This window comes from Lineus longissimus, chromosome 8 (assembly GCF_910592395.1).
Source record: "Lineus longissimus chromosome 8, tnLinLong1.2, whole genome shotgun sequence".
Taxonomy (NCBI): Eukaryota; Metazoa; Nemertea; class Pilidiophora; order Heteronemertea; family Lineidae; genus Lineus; species Lineus longissimus.
In genome coordinates, this window is record NC_088315.1 from 7,730,460 (window position 1) to 7,746,761 (window position 16,302).

The following is a 16,302-nucleotide window of genomic DNA, read 5'->3' on the forward strand; positions in this document are numbered from 1 at the left end:
GTGTAACGCTTAAATCTCAAAACTCAACTCTATATTGAATCTGCTGTGGTGTGCTGTGTTCAGCTAATCATATATAAAGGCATATATAATTTGTGTGACATAGGTGCACTGTGTCCAGTTGTTTGCTATCTTAATACAGGTCATTCCAGATAGTCTCAAATGAATTGATTCTCTGGATCAGGTGGTGGTAGGGGAGGGGGAGCGCTTTGTGCACAGCAGCACTTGTATGCAGGGCCTGTGTGCTCGACAGCGCTTGTATGCAAGGCCTGTGTGCTCGACAGCAATTGTATGCAGGGCCTGTGTGCTCGACAGCACTTGTATGCAGGGCCTGTGTGCTCGACAGCACTTGTATGCAGGGCCTGTGTGCTCGACAGGGCCTGTGTGCTCATCAGCGCTTGTATGCAGGGCCTGTGTGCTCGACAGCACTTGTATGCAGGGCCTGTGTGCTCGACAGCGCTTGTATGCAGGGCCTGTGTGCTCGACAGCGGTTGTATGCAGGCCTCTTGGCCATAGGTGGCGTGAATGCATGGTGTGATGTATGGAGACCAAATGGCAATGTTTTGAGCCCGAAACAGGTTTTCCTCTTCTTTTCAAAAGCCTCCCTTGGACTCGGGAAGGCAAATGCTTCATGGGCAATCAGTGTTTACACTTGAGGTGAAAAGCACATTCAGTGAAAAAGAAATGATGATACTTGGAGTGTTTCAGCAATTTTCATGACCTTTAGAAGGTGAAAAAGCCTGTGTGCGTAAGACATTGCCAACAACAACAACAACATACATTGTATGCTTTTTACACCATGTCTAATTTGCACTGATTTCCTTAGAAATTCTCTTCTCTGCAGCAGTATAATTCCTCTTGTGCAGGGTGTACCACACATACCTCAAGTAGTCCCTTTCTTAACTCCTAGCAATGGCTTGTAACTATTCGACCTCCGACGTAGAATTTTACTGTGCCCATCACCTTAACTTTACTTGACTGTGTCTCTCTTTCTTGTCGATTAATTTTGAATCCTACCTTTATCTAGATTAGGACTAGTAAAGACAAAGGCCTTCATGCCTGGGTACACTTTTCGATTTTTTACCTCGGCCACAAAATATGAAATATTTCACCTGCTATGATATGATATTTCCCATGATACTTCGGATACTTGATGAGACATGAAAGACGAAATAGTTGTTTCCTGATTCTTCAGTTACAATGCTTCACCTGTTCATGGTGAAATAATCCCCATTTTAATTTCTAAGTGCAGAAATATTTCATATTTTGTCCCTATTTTCCTATTCTTACAATGCTTTGCAACATGTGTTCTTTGCTTATTTGTGGTGGAGGATGTCTAGAAGTTTTTACGAGGGGTGTTAGTTTGATAAAACAGTGTCCATGCCACCATCTGTTAGTAAATTGAAGTGACATAAATTGCTTTGCTTGCAGAACAGTGGCAATGCGCTAAATGTGTTTTTCATCAGAGTTCACTTCTGCTGGAACACCAAAGTATTGTAAATTTTGAGGGGAGAAAATGGTTGTCAGCATTAAGAGCAGATTTACTTTCGGTTAAGTTGGGAACTTTTAGACATGTAGGTGGCGCTACAGTAAAAATCCATTGAAAATTGTTGAGCTGCGGGTCCCATGTCAATTTTATATTGAAAAGGCCAGTATTGTATTGAACCGCTATCAAAGTGCTGCCATCGTTGGCTGTGAAGTCCCCTATTGCTTTGGATTGGTCCAATTTTGATTATTGCCTTGGACGTGCTCCTCCAGTTTAAGTTCACTGTTGCATGGCATTGTTTGACCCGTACTAGTTTATTGTTGTTGTTTGTTATTATTGTTGTTTTCTTATTGTTTTTGTTTTGGTTTCTGTTGTAGAGATCAACGCAGATCGCAAGCTTTGCATGGGAGTCCCGCGTACCTTGTGCCAGCACACCAGAAGTCACATGTGCAAGTAAGTGCACCAGGGCCGTTCGGGCCGTTCTCTCCCACCGGAGTGCCACCACCAGCTCACCAGAGCCCACGACATGTACAGTTCACCCACCCATTACCGGCCCACGTGCACCCGGTACTCCAGTCGCCGGGGTTGCATCCGGCGGCAGGCCCGTACCCGCCCGTGCATCCACAGTTCGCAAGCCCATTTGTCAACTCCCCTTCGAGCGTGTACGCGTCGTATCCTCTCAGTCCAACGAAAACACGCCAGTATCAGTATCTTTACCAGGCGTTTGCTGGGGAATGACTAGCACGCTGATCAATGTGAATTGGCGCTATCGATGCCTATAGCGACTGGTGTTGTTCAGTTGCTGTCTTGTCTGTGGAGCTGAACTCCATACGCTGATAGAGGAGGTGGACCGTTATTTTCGGCAGCGTGACGTTTCGTAAACTGGAGTTCTCGCAGTTCAGGAGAAGGAATTTTTATGATGCAAGAAATATGCTGATTTGATATTAAGGAGCACGGAATGCAATTTTAATTCTCTTTTAGTTTGGGTTGGTCACTTTTTGCCATTGTATGGCAAAGGTAATGGTTTAGTGATAGGTTTTTGTGCACTTTGTTTTTTCTCCAAAATCTTGCAGGTAGCTAGATTACTGCTCTGTTTGTTTTAGTTAAGAATTTTTTGTCTGGTTTTATGATTCCTCTCTTAGACTAGCGACCTCTAGCGAAGATGACTGCTGTTCCGTGAGGGTTTCACAGATTATTAGAGGCCTTGGGCTTGCTTAAAATACACACTGGTGTCAGAACACTAGACTAACGTTTTACACTTTTCCCTTGTTCATTCATTTTATCTTTGCATTTTGCATTTATTAACGAGAAAAGCTTTATTGTCACCTGTGTGTATTGAGCGTGTGCGCGTATGCAATATATCTAAATTGTAAATATAGTGCGTGTGAAGTATATAAAAAAACTTGTAAAGTATTTTATGGTGCATATTTTTAGAAATGTAATGTAAATGTCTGTGGGTGGTTGCCGCAAGCTATACATATATATATATAGATGAAATGGTGATATTTAACTTAGGGCATGTGTGTTTGAGAAGAAATGGTGGCCATGTTTTAGTAATTTTAAAATAATCAAATTCGAACTAGGGGGTGTTTAAAATGTGTAAAAATGTGTTGTACAGTCATGAGTGATATGATCAAACGAAATGTAAGAAATTGTCGAAACACCTATAATTTTGTCGATAGCGAAAGATTCCTTTACTCAAAAGTCGTTGGGCATGCGTAAATATCCAACAAGACGAATTGCTATGATTTTGAATTTATTGTTGTTCTTCCATGAAATAGTTCAGATGTGCATATCATAAAAAACATGGCCGCTGCTTAAGAGTTTGGTGTCCATTGCCTTAAAGCTGAACTGCCTGTTGTCAACTGGCCCCAAATTTTGGGCCGTTTCTGTCGGACAGTTCATGTAAATACTTTATCACCTCGATACCTTGAACTCCTTTGAATCTAAATGGACTTGGGTGTACACACTGTTTGTGTTTGCACAGCAATAGTTATATTTCATTTTTGAGGTGTTGTGACTGATTTAAAGTATAATGAAATAGTGAAATGAATGATCGATCAATTCTAACAGTGTACTGTGTGTCAAATGTGTAATTATCAGATCATTTTGATCAAATCAAGTTTTAGTCATTAGAAGCCCTCCCAGGTCAGAATCACTCATTTTATTGCTCTTCATTCATCCTGCTTATAAGTTCAATGTGTCGAATATCTACTTATAATCATTGGTATCCAGTTCTTATAAAATGGACTTGGTGTTTTATTCTGAGTATATTCAGTGCTTCTTTCTGTGTATGGCCTTCATATTACATGTAGAGGATAGTTATTTAGAACGTTTGGTGTGCATTTTATCTTAATCTTAGTGTAAGTTACTGTTTATGTGTGTGTTTAACGGCACAAGTAGAAAGTGGGTGGTTCTGATTACGGGAGGAGATGGGGGCCAAGGTGTCGTTGATATTCTTTAAGGTAATGGAGACAAAAACTCTGCATGGTTTATTATGAAATCCAGGTTGAAACTAGTTATCATGCATTAGCCAAGCGTCTTTTAATTTTTGGGATTGAAAAAGGTTACATCCATGAAGTGGAAAACCCAATTTGCAGGCCAGTTTACTGTTTCCTCAGTTAGTCTTACCAGCAGTGTTCTAGAGGCAGTATTCAACTGGCCTGTCGCCTCATCCTTCCTTATTGGTCACTAGCTTAAGGATAGTATATCTTAGATTTTACTTGCTTCTCCCAGATTCCATATGAAAATAGATGCTGCTTGATTATCTAAGTATTGCTTGGTGGTCTGAGATGCTCTGTTTGGAATGTCTGATTTGCATTTGAAGGGAGATGACGACTACCTCTATTACACTGCTTGTGCTATTGCTAACATTGAGGTTGAGAAATAACAAGTTTATAATGGAATGGTTTTATACTTTGAGTAGCTACTGTTGGCTGTAATATCTGGTGTCCTCTGAGGCTGTAGCTCCTCACAACATAGCATCAGGTACACATTGTTAAAGGGTATGTTGGCTCATAACAACATGTTGACATGTCCTTTAATGTTCATCTAATGTCAACATGTTGTCCTGAGCTAACGTGGTCTCTAACAACTGGTCCCAGTATGTTAGTGACTCTACTGATTTAGAAACTGGTACCAGTTTTTGTGTCAGCTGTGTATCATCCATATGGACAAATGCTTGAAGAAGCTCCAACAGTTGACAGTAAGTCAAAGTAACATTTTAAAAAGTGTGATGCCATCCCGTACTCGTCTCAAAACTTTGGTGACAAATGCATTGATGTAGCTTCAACTGGATTCACTGTTTTTTCTTCCCATAGTTTGACATCTAGATTCCTTGATTGTGTTTTCTCTTTTCATGTAATCTATAGACAAGGAAGTGTATACAAATGTATTCAAATTCAAACATATATATCAGGGACTATAACATAATCTAGTTTATCAATATTCTGTGTTTCCATGTGTCACACACTTGACCAGAATTAAGTATATATTATGCTACAGTGTATTTTTTTGGCTTGTTTGCGAGAGTTTAGGACTTAGCGTTGTGGGGTTGTGTTCCCTTGATGATTCTTACCATTCGTTGGCTCGGGATATCCGTGGGGGGAGTCTTGTACCACGGTAAGAATTCCTTGGGATGGACGTTAACTTTTATTACCCTGAGGCACCTGTTCAAAAGGGCTTTGTGTTCGTTTTTGGCTTTTTTAAGAATCAATTTGAGAGTTGTGTATTTGTTTTTAAGCCCACTGAAATTGATCTGGAATACTGCGTTTGCACCAAGGTCTCGTTCAATGGCGTTGAAAGGTCAAAGGTTCACGTTGTGTACTGAAATGCATTTCATTACTGAAGTGGGCTGTTTGACTTCAAAGCTCTGGAATGGTCCAGCTCTTTGGAATGTCAAATGACTTACTTTAGCCTTGATTGGCCTGCTAGTCCATGCCAAACTGGTTACATAATCCCTCAGATGCTATTAATGATATTATTAGCGAAAATGTAATAAAAACGTTTGATCTGTGTGTAGATCCATATATGAAACACTGTATTAGGCATGTTGTGTATATTTTCCGAATTGAGCTTGCCAGTAGAATGAATAGTGATCACATTGTCGTTTCGCTTCGCGCTTAATCATTCATTCAAGTATATATGTCGGCTTTTTGAGCATGCGTGTACACTTTTCTGTGGAGGGTTCGCCACTGGTGTTAATTGCTTTTGAAATATGACTGAAAAGTGCAAACCTAACGTTTAGTTTTGGGCTGGGCATGAACTAGTTCATCAATTCGATTTGATATAGTCCAAATCTGATGACGTCAGCGATATCGACAATCAGCAATCAAGCCATTTCCTGACGAAATCTTAAAATGTACGGACGAAAATTTGAAGGACATTGATTGTTGAACTTGGCTTGTGATATTGAAACCTTTGGATTAAGCTCCAACTAGTTCATCTGCGTGAAATGTTTGGGGAAACCAAATTGTTTAGAAAGGCTTGCTGTCTATCGAAAGATGAAGTGGGCCAAGCCGACCAGAGATTGAACCAACGACCTTCGAAGCGACAAGCATTGACGTATCAATTTGAAATTCGGTCTTCCATTTAGCCATTTTGGCATTTTGACAGCTTGGAAATATATTAGTATGTCTTCAATCCACTAAATCATAAATTACATGTCGTCGTAAAGTCTTTATGATATTGCCATGTATTTTAGATGGATAAACTTAGTGCATTTAGATTACTCCGTCAGCAATTTTCATTTCAAAGCGTACTGGTTGATTTTGGACTCTTACTAATATTTCACAAGCAATTTCACATCATGGTGGTACCCGCCATCCATCACTTGGCATTAACTTCAGACAATCGGAGGCTGAAAGATGCAATAAACAATATATCTGGGCACTATTTTTCTTGGGTGTAGGAATAATTATCTCTTAGCGAGGGTGTGATTTGTCCTTGTGACCTTGGAACTAAATGATACACGGCAGAAATTAACAGAAATGAACTTATTTATGGAAGGTCTAAAAAAAATCAACTTTATGATTGATTAATTTTAGTCTTTTTGACTTATTGAATTACTTTGATCAGTGATGAAATGCTGTCAATAGCAGACCAAAAAAATTGTTTCTCACATTAATTATTAGGTGTTCCTGGTTCCAAGGTTCAACATTTTTACGAGGAAATCTCACTCCTATCTGTCTACCCTATGCGGGTCATACTGTAAAGATGGAGCCGTCCGTTTTTGGGAGTGGTCACCTGGGCACAAACTTTAATGCAAAGATTTCGGAAAGGTTTGCACTGTGTAGAGAGCTAGGTCAAGTTAAGAAGACGGTGTCAGTCCAGGTACTGATGAGATACCTAGATGAAAGATATTGTAGCCCAAACCTGGCACTGTCTCCGGTCTTTGACTATGCATTTTCGCGCTACATGAGTAGTTTTGGTGAAATGGCTCTGATATGGTCACAATTCGTAATTTTCACTTGGTCACAAATCTTTTGTTTAATGTAAATAAATAACGTCGTCCTTCCAATTTTGGCAGCTTGGGTATCAAACTCGAATAAAACATAATGAAAATGATATGTTAGAAAATAGCACTTATAACCTGCTTGCATTTCTTAAACTAATTTCACTCGATTGTAAAGGGAGCTGTTCAGAAATAACGAAATTCAAATTTGATAAAAGTTGCCCAGGTTTCCATTCCCAGGAAATTTTGAATCGCGGTCGTTTTTACAAGTTCATGACAAACTTTGCATTGGTGCTATAATCTGTATCGCGATCAATGCAATGGTATAATATGTCCCCCTCAATCTATTTGTATATATGAACCTATACGCTTGTTCTATGTATCAAGAGCCATAATATTTTTTCATCATGCACATTAATCACACATTTCTCTAGCGTGGTGTGTCATGTCACTAGTTTATCAAAATAAATCGTGATATTTCATCGGGTATCATTTTCTCGAAGACGATGTTCGGTTGTTCACTTGAGCTGTTTATAGTAATACATTGTTTATATATGAATACATATATGTATAAAGGGTCTATGTATAGATTTTGTGTATTATATGGTCAATGGTTAAACGGCTAATCTACTAGGGTTTTACGTATAGAACTTTGGCATAGTTTTCATTTCGTAGCTACTAAGGTTCATTTTCATATTTTATGTCGGAATTGCTTCATCATATCTCACCAAGAGATGACCCCATGCAAGTAAACGTTGGTACCATTAACAAAATTGAGCTCCGCATCTGCAAAATGGAGTATTGGTATCATCTGGTCAAACTGCCTTCTAACATCTGAAATCAAAAACGTTGCCCCACGTGGTACCATTCTTGAAATGTGACCCGTCACAGCAAAACCAGGCGCATGTCGCACAGGAGATGAGCCTAAATGACACCAGGAGATAATGGAAGAAATTGGTCAGCTCATATTTCACTAAAGGCAGACAATAGAGAATTGAACAAACAGTCCGTCTCAACCTGTCAAGCTCAGAGCGACATGCGCCTGGTTTTGCTGTGACGGGTCACAAATATTGTAAATGCCCTTTAAAGGTCTAGCCAAAAACAGTTGGTTCGCCTTGGCAAGTTAGACAAGGACCTGTCTAGATTCTCACACCAGCAGTGGGGTCGAACCAGGGATCTCTTGACAGCTAGTCAAGAGACCAAGCCACTACGCCTCAGTGGCCTCTGACTTCGTAAATGTGTTTGCAGAATCATGTATTGGGTTGTTGGTTGGTTAGCGCAAGAGGAGGCAAGACCACAATTGATTTTTTAAGCCTTTTAGCAGTTAAATTGTCAAATTAGACAGACTTTGATATTTCCACTCTTTTCAGCCAACTGGCAGAAAAAACTCAAAACACGCCCCCTATTACCCAATTAGCAAAATTCGAAATTAATTTTTTCATCAAATAATTTCTTTATATCTGTAGACTTGCCACAGCAAATATTTTTTCAATACCTCTCCAAATATGTACTTGAGAGTTAAAAACATGCACTCGTCTAATTGATAGGCCTCGACCCTCCAACCTATGAATATTCATTAGTGGTCTTGTCTCAGAGGAGTGACGGTACTGGCTGATCCCAACATAATGGGCGATATGAATAAAGACAAGTAAATGCTTTTACTACAATTTTGTACAGAAAGGCCTAGTGTAAATGTACATGGAGTTTTAGATAAAAGCATTTGCTGGTCTTTATTCATATCACCCAATGTCTCTCCCTCACTTGGTGAGTTGTCGCTGCACTCCTGTTGTTGCGCTGTCTAAAATTATGTGTATGCAATTCTTTTTCTAGACGCAACACCCGATTGTAACAGATTTAAAGGGTTGAAAGTGAACTATTTTGAAATGTTACTTGCATGGGGTTTGAACTTGGAAAACAGTGTGTTTTATTCTTCAACATAAGCTAAAGTTCGTACAATTAATTGGCTGCGATGATTTGCGGGGATTTGAAGGCGTCATTTTACGTTCTGCCTGCTGGTAGTCAAGTGACCAAATTTTGAAAAAATCATTTAAATTTGTAAGTGCCTGAACCTTTCCGACCACCCCATGGCCTGTTCCTCCAAGTGCTAAAGGTCTTTAACAACCTGGAGGGCTTGATGGTATGCCCTCGGCAAAAACCTCTGGCCACGGGGGCTGTGACGGAGATATGTAACTCTGTCAACACCCCAAACGTTTCATTCTGTATGGGCAAATACTTTTGGAGAAAAAAATCATCACTTGGCTCCAGCTTTTCATTTTCAGTTCAATGAATTAAATTTTGTTCAGGAAAGCCAAGAGCATGATTCACAAAATGCTGCGCTGTATTAAAAGTCCAAGATTTAAAAATTGTTTGAATAACGCCCTTCATGTACTTACGAGATATTATTGATGAAAATTCAATATCAAAGATTATATTGCACAAATTAATTGATTACAATATAGCACTATATATATTTTGGTATTTTTCTCTGTTTGCATTTAGTGCGTGTGTAACTTTGCACAAGCTGCTTTTGTCATGGGATATATAATCATCTGTACTCTCCACTTGGGAAAATGTGTGATATAAACAATAACCATAATTGATTAATAATAATGATATAATTAGTAATAATTAGTGGCTGCGTAGATGGGTTCTGACACACCGTGGTTGTGAAGCGATTAGAAGGTCATGTTTGTAATGTTTTCAACTCAAAAGCCAAAAGAACTCTATGGACTTGCATGTTATTCTGCGAGTCGAATTTAAGACGAAGCTGTCGTTACGAAGACATCATGCCTACTCGAAAAATCTAAAAGACTTTAAATTAAAAAACCCTTGTTGGGTTGGCCAGCGTGAAGCATCCCCCTTTCATGCCTATTCTCCAGTTGCATGCAATGGTGGCAATAATTCAATGCTTTTAAACTGAAAGATTTGGAGACTTACTCTAAATTCACTGATCTAAGATCCCACCAATAATCACTATAAATTCACACTAAGGACAAGTCAAAACATAACATCACGACCATCAGACAAGGTGGTGTCAACGACCCATTGTCCTACCGAATTGAACATTTTAAACAGCATCGAACAACCCATGTGCTATGCATAATATCTTTTGTTTCTTTGATATTCAGTTTATAGTCCTAGATCAGTGAATCTCGAGTATTCGTTCGCAAATAAAAACATTATAAAAGGGTACAAGGGTCACAAAAGGCCCCAATTTTTGCCTTCAAGGGTGTGATGTTTTCCTGATGGCAGATATGTGTTGAGGTGTCATCTCTACAGGTTCTCGGTTCACTTCATTGGCGATAGTCTAAAAGTTCTGATCTTGATTGGTCAAGTTCAAAATGGTGCTTTTCATCATTCAATCTAAATTTGGATTGGTTGCCGATTTAACTTTCACTCCTATGAATTAAAACATGATAGTTTTTTGCAGTGAATTGGGCCCAACTCATTTTATGTTTTAAATGAATGATGTGGATTCAAACTGATAATGGCCTGTTAATGATGAATTCAATGTCAGTGTTGTATCCATCGTCTCTGAATGGGAAATCTAATATTTTATTGGTGCAAAAATTACAGTATAGAGTGGCGTGACGTTTTTTAAAACGCTTCAAAATTCAAGTTTAAGGACATTAACATTTATAGTTTGAGGACATCAGAGATCTGGCATAGAAATATGAATTTGACAGATGCATGATTATTTTCCAAGCATTGACGGCATCATGAAAGTCTGAGTTTATCTCAAACTGATCACTTCCGACTTTTGTTAGATTATTAAATTTATTAAATTATTATTAAATTAAATACATTTTCTTTGCATGAATTGAAAGAAGGTTGGGTAACTTATTTTGGTTGCGTTCTTTTGGCTGAAAATTCTTTTCATAATTTGCCCATTTGCATATTTGAATTGATTTGCATATAAATTATTTGGTCCTTATTGTGCTCAGTGCCACCGTGGTATTTTAAAAATTTCATTGAAAATGCGGATCTAACTTAAGGATAATAATGGGCTCTTGTCACCTGAGCTGTCAATTAATAAATTAATTATTTATACCTCATTTGTGAATTTACTCTAAAAGTTTGTTGCACAAACTAAATGTTTGTAAAAATATCTATCTGTGTCTATAGGAATTGTTTGAGACATTTGACTGTTTTCAGTTTGAATTCAAAGTGGTCAAATCAAAATGATTTTCTTGCATGGGCAGTTGGTCTACATTGGGGGGTGTTCCGAGGAATTTCAGTGTAGACCACGTGCCTGTGATCGCTGAACAGAAAGATTATATTGGAGTTCTGTCAGGTCTTATTATGAATGGAAGCAGTTCTTGATTCTATTCTGGATTTATGTTTGGTTCACCAAGTAGAGCTCCAAATTAATAAGCCACACCAGACGGTAACCTGGCTGCCCTTCCTAAAGTAAAGCACAAATTTCTGAACCGTCTTATATGAAAAGGTGAAAAAGCGAATCGAGAATAACTTCATCAAAAGTTGGAGTATGTGACTGGATGTACGTAAATGTACAGGTGATGCATTAGGAAGTTTTACCCTTTGACCAAAATGTCATGAAGCACAACTTTGCTCAACATGGTGTGCAAATAAAAGTGACTGAAGTGTATTAGTAGTAAAATCTTCAAGTTGACCGATACTAGATATTCTTAGATCTCAGGCCTTTGAAATCATTCTCAGTACCTCCTTTGATCTCACGTTGCATTGGGGGGATAAGAGATGATAAGAAAAGTGGCTTAATTCTGAAGATAAAAATCATGTTGAGACCAGGCCTTATATTCTAAAAAGTACAACCTAATGCGTGCTCCAGTTTTGGCTTGTGGAACCGGCTGGGGCTATGGCTTCCTCGATTGTAAGACCTGACAGTCCTGTGGTACTCCCTGGTGGGTAGATTAATTATAGTTAGGGATTTTTCACTATTTAGCATTTAGCATGTTAACTTTTCATGTATGTGGCGAGATGGCGGGGCGTCTCTTACATCTCTGGTAGGTTATGGATACGCCACGTCATCTCTCGATGGATTGTTGTTTATCAAAAAAAAGCGTTGCGGTGGGGCGGTACATTCTGTGATTCAAGTATTGAGTGGAATCTTTTCCAAATGAAGAGTGTACAGTATGACTGCTGGGTTCATGTGTTGCCTCCTAAGACAATGCTTGTCATGTAGGGGGAAACCAGTAGACCCAGGATCTTGAGTGCACAAGTGTTGCTATCAGAAGTCAGTGATCTTCAGAACTGGCAAGTTGACTATCATTTTAGAGTTGACTGCATGGATGTCTGTTGACAATCTACTCTGGTACTTGTACTGGGCATTCATATATCAGAAATACAATGTAACTAATCTGAAACAAATATGACAACTCTGAGACATAAATTGGACTATTTTCTCCCCAATGTTTGAAGCACTTTGTGATCACGCTCTCACCGCTAACCATATAGCTATTGAATTGGACGTTAATGTATTTGAACATATTCTAATCTAACCAGGATTCAATATTACATGTACACCTGTATTCAATATCCAATTTAATTGGGACATGTTTGGTTGTAGAAAAAGTGTCTTCTTGTCTTCCTTGCTGTCAGGTCATTTCCATAACGCTTAAGAATATGAACTGGCCAAGCATTGTCATTTATGAGCTCAGGTGTTGTAAGGGGATTCAAGAGTATATGAAGAGCTATATAGAAATATATGAAAAGTATGTTCCACATGTATTTACATTAATTTTTAGAAAAAGAGCAGAAATATTTTTCACATCAGAATATACATTGATATTGTTTGAGGTGCTGTTAACTGGAGTTCTGCTAAAAAAGCGGTGTTTACCCAAAAAATTAAAGGTTCTGTTTTTGGCTCTTCATGTAATGCAATGTCATTGCCTCCAAATTGCCAAATTTAGAAGGTTATTGGCAAGCTAATGTACGCACTCTAATGTTGGCCTGATAAAGAAGGTCACCTTGGATGATGAAGTTAAGTGGACTGCTTTTGGACGACTTGTATATTAAAAACCAAGTTAGCTTCGTAAATGGCACTGTTTACAGCAAAGTCCTAGCATAGAATAAGGGAAGCACAAAAATATTGCTAACGGCTATTCTAATAGTGATTGAATGGATCTTCGAGAAATTAACGGTGTTATTTTTCTGTTGGTGTGTTATTATCTTACATAATGTCAAATTAGTGGTGACGGTATGTTTTATCCACTCTTTGTGTTCTTGTTCTAATAAGTGCTGGTTGTTAGTTGTTTTAATCACCACCAGGGGGTAGGGTAGTGCCACGGTTGTGTCCGATATCACGGGGTTGTCTGATTGAGGTCTGATCGACGTTTGAAAGTAGGACAGTTGTAAATATTCCGTAAATTCCGAAATAGGACTGTAATTTAAAGCTGTCTAAGTTGAAATAACTGTTTTCATTCAGCAGTGCATGAACTTTGAGTTTGAACTTTTGTGGTGGCGCGTTATGAATGAAGAAGTGCGCAAGTATGCGCTTTGATGGCAGGGAGTTTACAGTGTGGCACTGGCCGGGCCTCGAACCCATGACCTTCCGATTGCAAATCGGATGATCTTCCATGTGTAGTCTCAGTCATATCATATTGCGCATTATGCATTGTTGGATGCATTTCACTCTCAGTTGGCACTCACACTTGAGCAGAGGTGCACATTTGTGCCGATTACTCCCAAGTAAACCAGTTAGAGTAAATGATGTAGAGCAAGTTTTGAATGAAAGATTGTCCTACTTTCGTTCCAAAGTATGACCCCATTCAGACAGCACCACTTTAGTATCACTTCATATAAATAATCATACATCAGGAACACATAGTATTATACTTGCATCTTTTAAGGGCCATATTGATATTCACTTCGTTTGTATTGTAAAGCTATATGATCTCAAGTAGTTAGTGTCCATATGGTGTATTAGCGATCCAGTGATACATTCAGTGTGGGTTTACATATAACAATTTGCGCTTTGGGTTTATAATGTCTATAACTATCTCTAGTCAATATATTGGCCATAGACGTCTCGAGGCTTAAAAACTTTGGACACACTTTGAGTGCTTAGGGCGTAGTTTAGTTGTTTCTAGGTACGTTATATCTATCAACTAATGGTGTAGTTTTGTTCAGTCGAGTCTTATTATGGGTCGAGTGTGGAAATAATTACATTAAATTTGTTAGTTTTGCAGTCTTTGCATTTATGTCGAATGCATATGTAGTTCAGTGGTCGGGTTTGCACACCATAGTGAAGTGCTCGAGATAAGTTGAGCGGGATATACAGTGTATGGCAGATTGATGTTGTGCACAGGTGTTAGCTATAGCGAGGTGAAATGCATATCCATCACCAGGCAAGAAATTATGGTCATTCTCCATGATACATTTCTGAACTGCAGTACGATCTGTGACCAAGTCTATGTGTAGCATTGTGTTTAATGTTTTTAAAAGAGTGGATTGCCATGGTGTCTGGCTTCACTTTTCAAAAGGTTATCCCAAATTGTTAGCTATGTTTGAGGAACTAACACCATTTTGCTCTTTGACTAGCCTTGTTTTGGTACTTGCAGCAAGTATGGATTAATCTATACTTGCTTCCAGGTATCTAATGGAAAAATAACGACCTAATATAAATATGACATAGGATTAAAGAAAGCTTATTTTCTGCAAGTCAGGATATTTTGCCATGGAAGGTACGTGCAATCTTGCGCACCGATGACACTATTACATGAAGTATGAAAAGAAACGGGAAGGGACCTTTTGGACACGGTCCTCTCTAGAGCGACACTTTTAGCTCTTGGCCCTTTCTGTCAGCTTGTTGACGGAGTCTTCCAGAACATTTTCAAGTTGGATTTAGAAGAATGTATGAGTTAGGGGGATAGATACAAAAAAAAGTGAAATATGTTGGTGAAGATTTGTGAATTTGATTGTATCGCCTCCTGTTTGGTCTTTTGACTTCTTCTAGATGTAGTGATGGTCTTGAATGTGGAAAACGAGAGATTGAGACAACAGTATCTTGACTTGGGGAAAATGGGTCCAACAGATCGATGACACCTTGACGACTTTTGATTAGTTTTACATCTTTCAAAATCAAATGGACGAGTATTACGTTGATGATTATGATTGTTGTCTAGTACACGATCTGCCCTAATTAACGAATTCTTATAAAAGCTTTGAGAAATGTTGATATGCTACACAAAGACTGGTCACTGTATTGTCTGAAGTTTGTTGTGCATCACCACTGCTGTTTGAGTGTCATTTCTTCAGCATCCTTCTTGCAATATTTAAGTGCATAAAGTGTGAAGTTCTCGAACTGAAAATTTATATTTTGGTTGGAATTTCTTTTGCAAGAGTAGTTAACTCGCCAGAAAGTTATGGATTATATTATGGAACATTGTGTTTCACCTTTACAAATCGTAATGTCCATTTCCGCATTAAAACATGGACAATTCTAAAATAACAGTTCCAAAACAAGACAAAAATAGGTTATATTAAAACAGTTATACAAAATCAAGCAAATATTTTCAACTCAATTCATATTTGTTTATTTTGTGCTCAAAGATTTTTAGTTGCAGTGAGCAAAATTAATACTCTGACAAGTCAGCGTATAACCATAATCACCTTGAGAAGGATGATGAAGATTGGATTCACCCTTGACCCCCTATATTTCCTGATGGATAAACCGTTTTGCATGTTTGGTGAAGAAATGTTTAATCCATTTTGGTTGACTAGGGTGGTGAGGTACGTAGTAGGTAGTTTCTGTACTTCACTATGGTGTGTAATTTTATGGCCCGAGGAATAATATTTTAATGGTATGGGGTTGGTTGAGCTGAGTAGGGCTTTTTGAAAATTACACTTAGATTTTTAACAAGTCTCTTTGGGATCAAATTTGGAATAAACTTAACTTTTTAAATGATATAACGTATTTGTGTTTCTCTTGTCTCTTCAATGTTTTTGCCATGGTAACTCATATTGTTACCCGAACAAGCCTGGCTGCTCCCACCATGTTGACAACATAGTGAAAGTGGTAACACTTACCATCTGACCGAATCAGGCCTGCCTGGTCCAACATATGGAGATGGACGAGCCAGTCTCAACCTGAACTAATCAGCCCTGGCTACTCTGCCTTGGGTTTTGGTCTGGCTACTCTGCCGAAGTGCTGCAAACATGGTAATAGAGATGAGGCAATTACTGAATCGGGCCTTGCTGCTCCACCACTGTGTTGCCAACATGAGGAGATAGATGAGACAGTCACAACCAGACCGAATCAAGCCTGGGCCCGGTTGGTCAATGGCACAATGGTCACGTTGTCCCCATCGGTTGCGTTATGTACCCTTAAGGATGTTATCTCTTTTAGTTTCAACGTTAAGTTAAGTTAACATGGTTTTGAACAACC

At 38.7% G+C, this 16,302-nt stretch overlaps 1 protein-coding gene across 3 annotated transcripts in view; it reads left to right on the plus strand.

The window, feature by feature from the left end:
* The window catches only part of LOC135492226 (homeodomain-interacting protein kinase 2-like), a 37,600-nt gene extending 21,773 nt beyond the window's left edge, over nucleotides 1–15,827 (plus strand). For all 3 annotated transcript variants that reach the window (XM_064778527.1, XM_064778530.1, XM_064778528.1), the window contains exon 13: nucleotides 1,861–15,827. In XM_064778527.1, the coding sequence (XP_064634597.1) occupies nucleotides 1,861–2,221 (361 nt within the window). In that variant the 3' untranslated portion in view covers nucleotides 2,222–15,827. The remainder of the gene's footprint in view (nucleotides 1–1,860) is intronic.
* The last annotated feature ends 475 nt before the right edge of the window (nucleotides 15,828–16,302 follow it).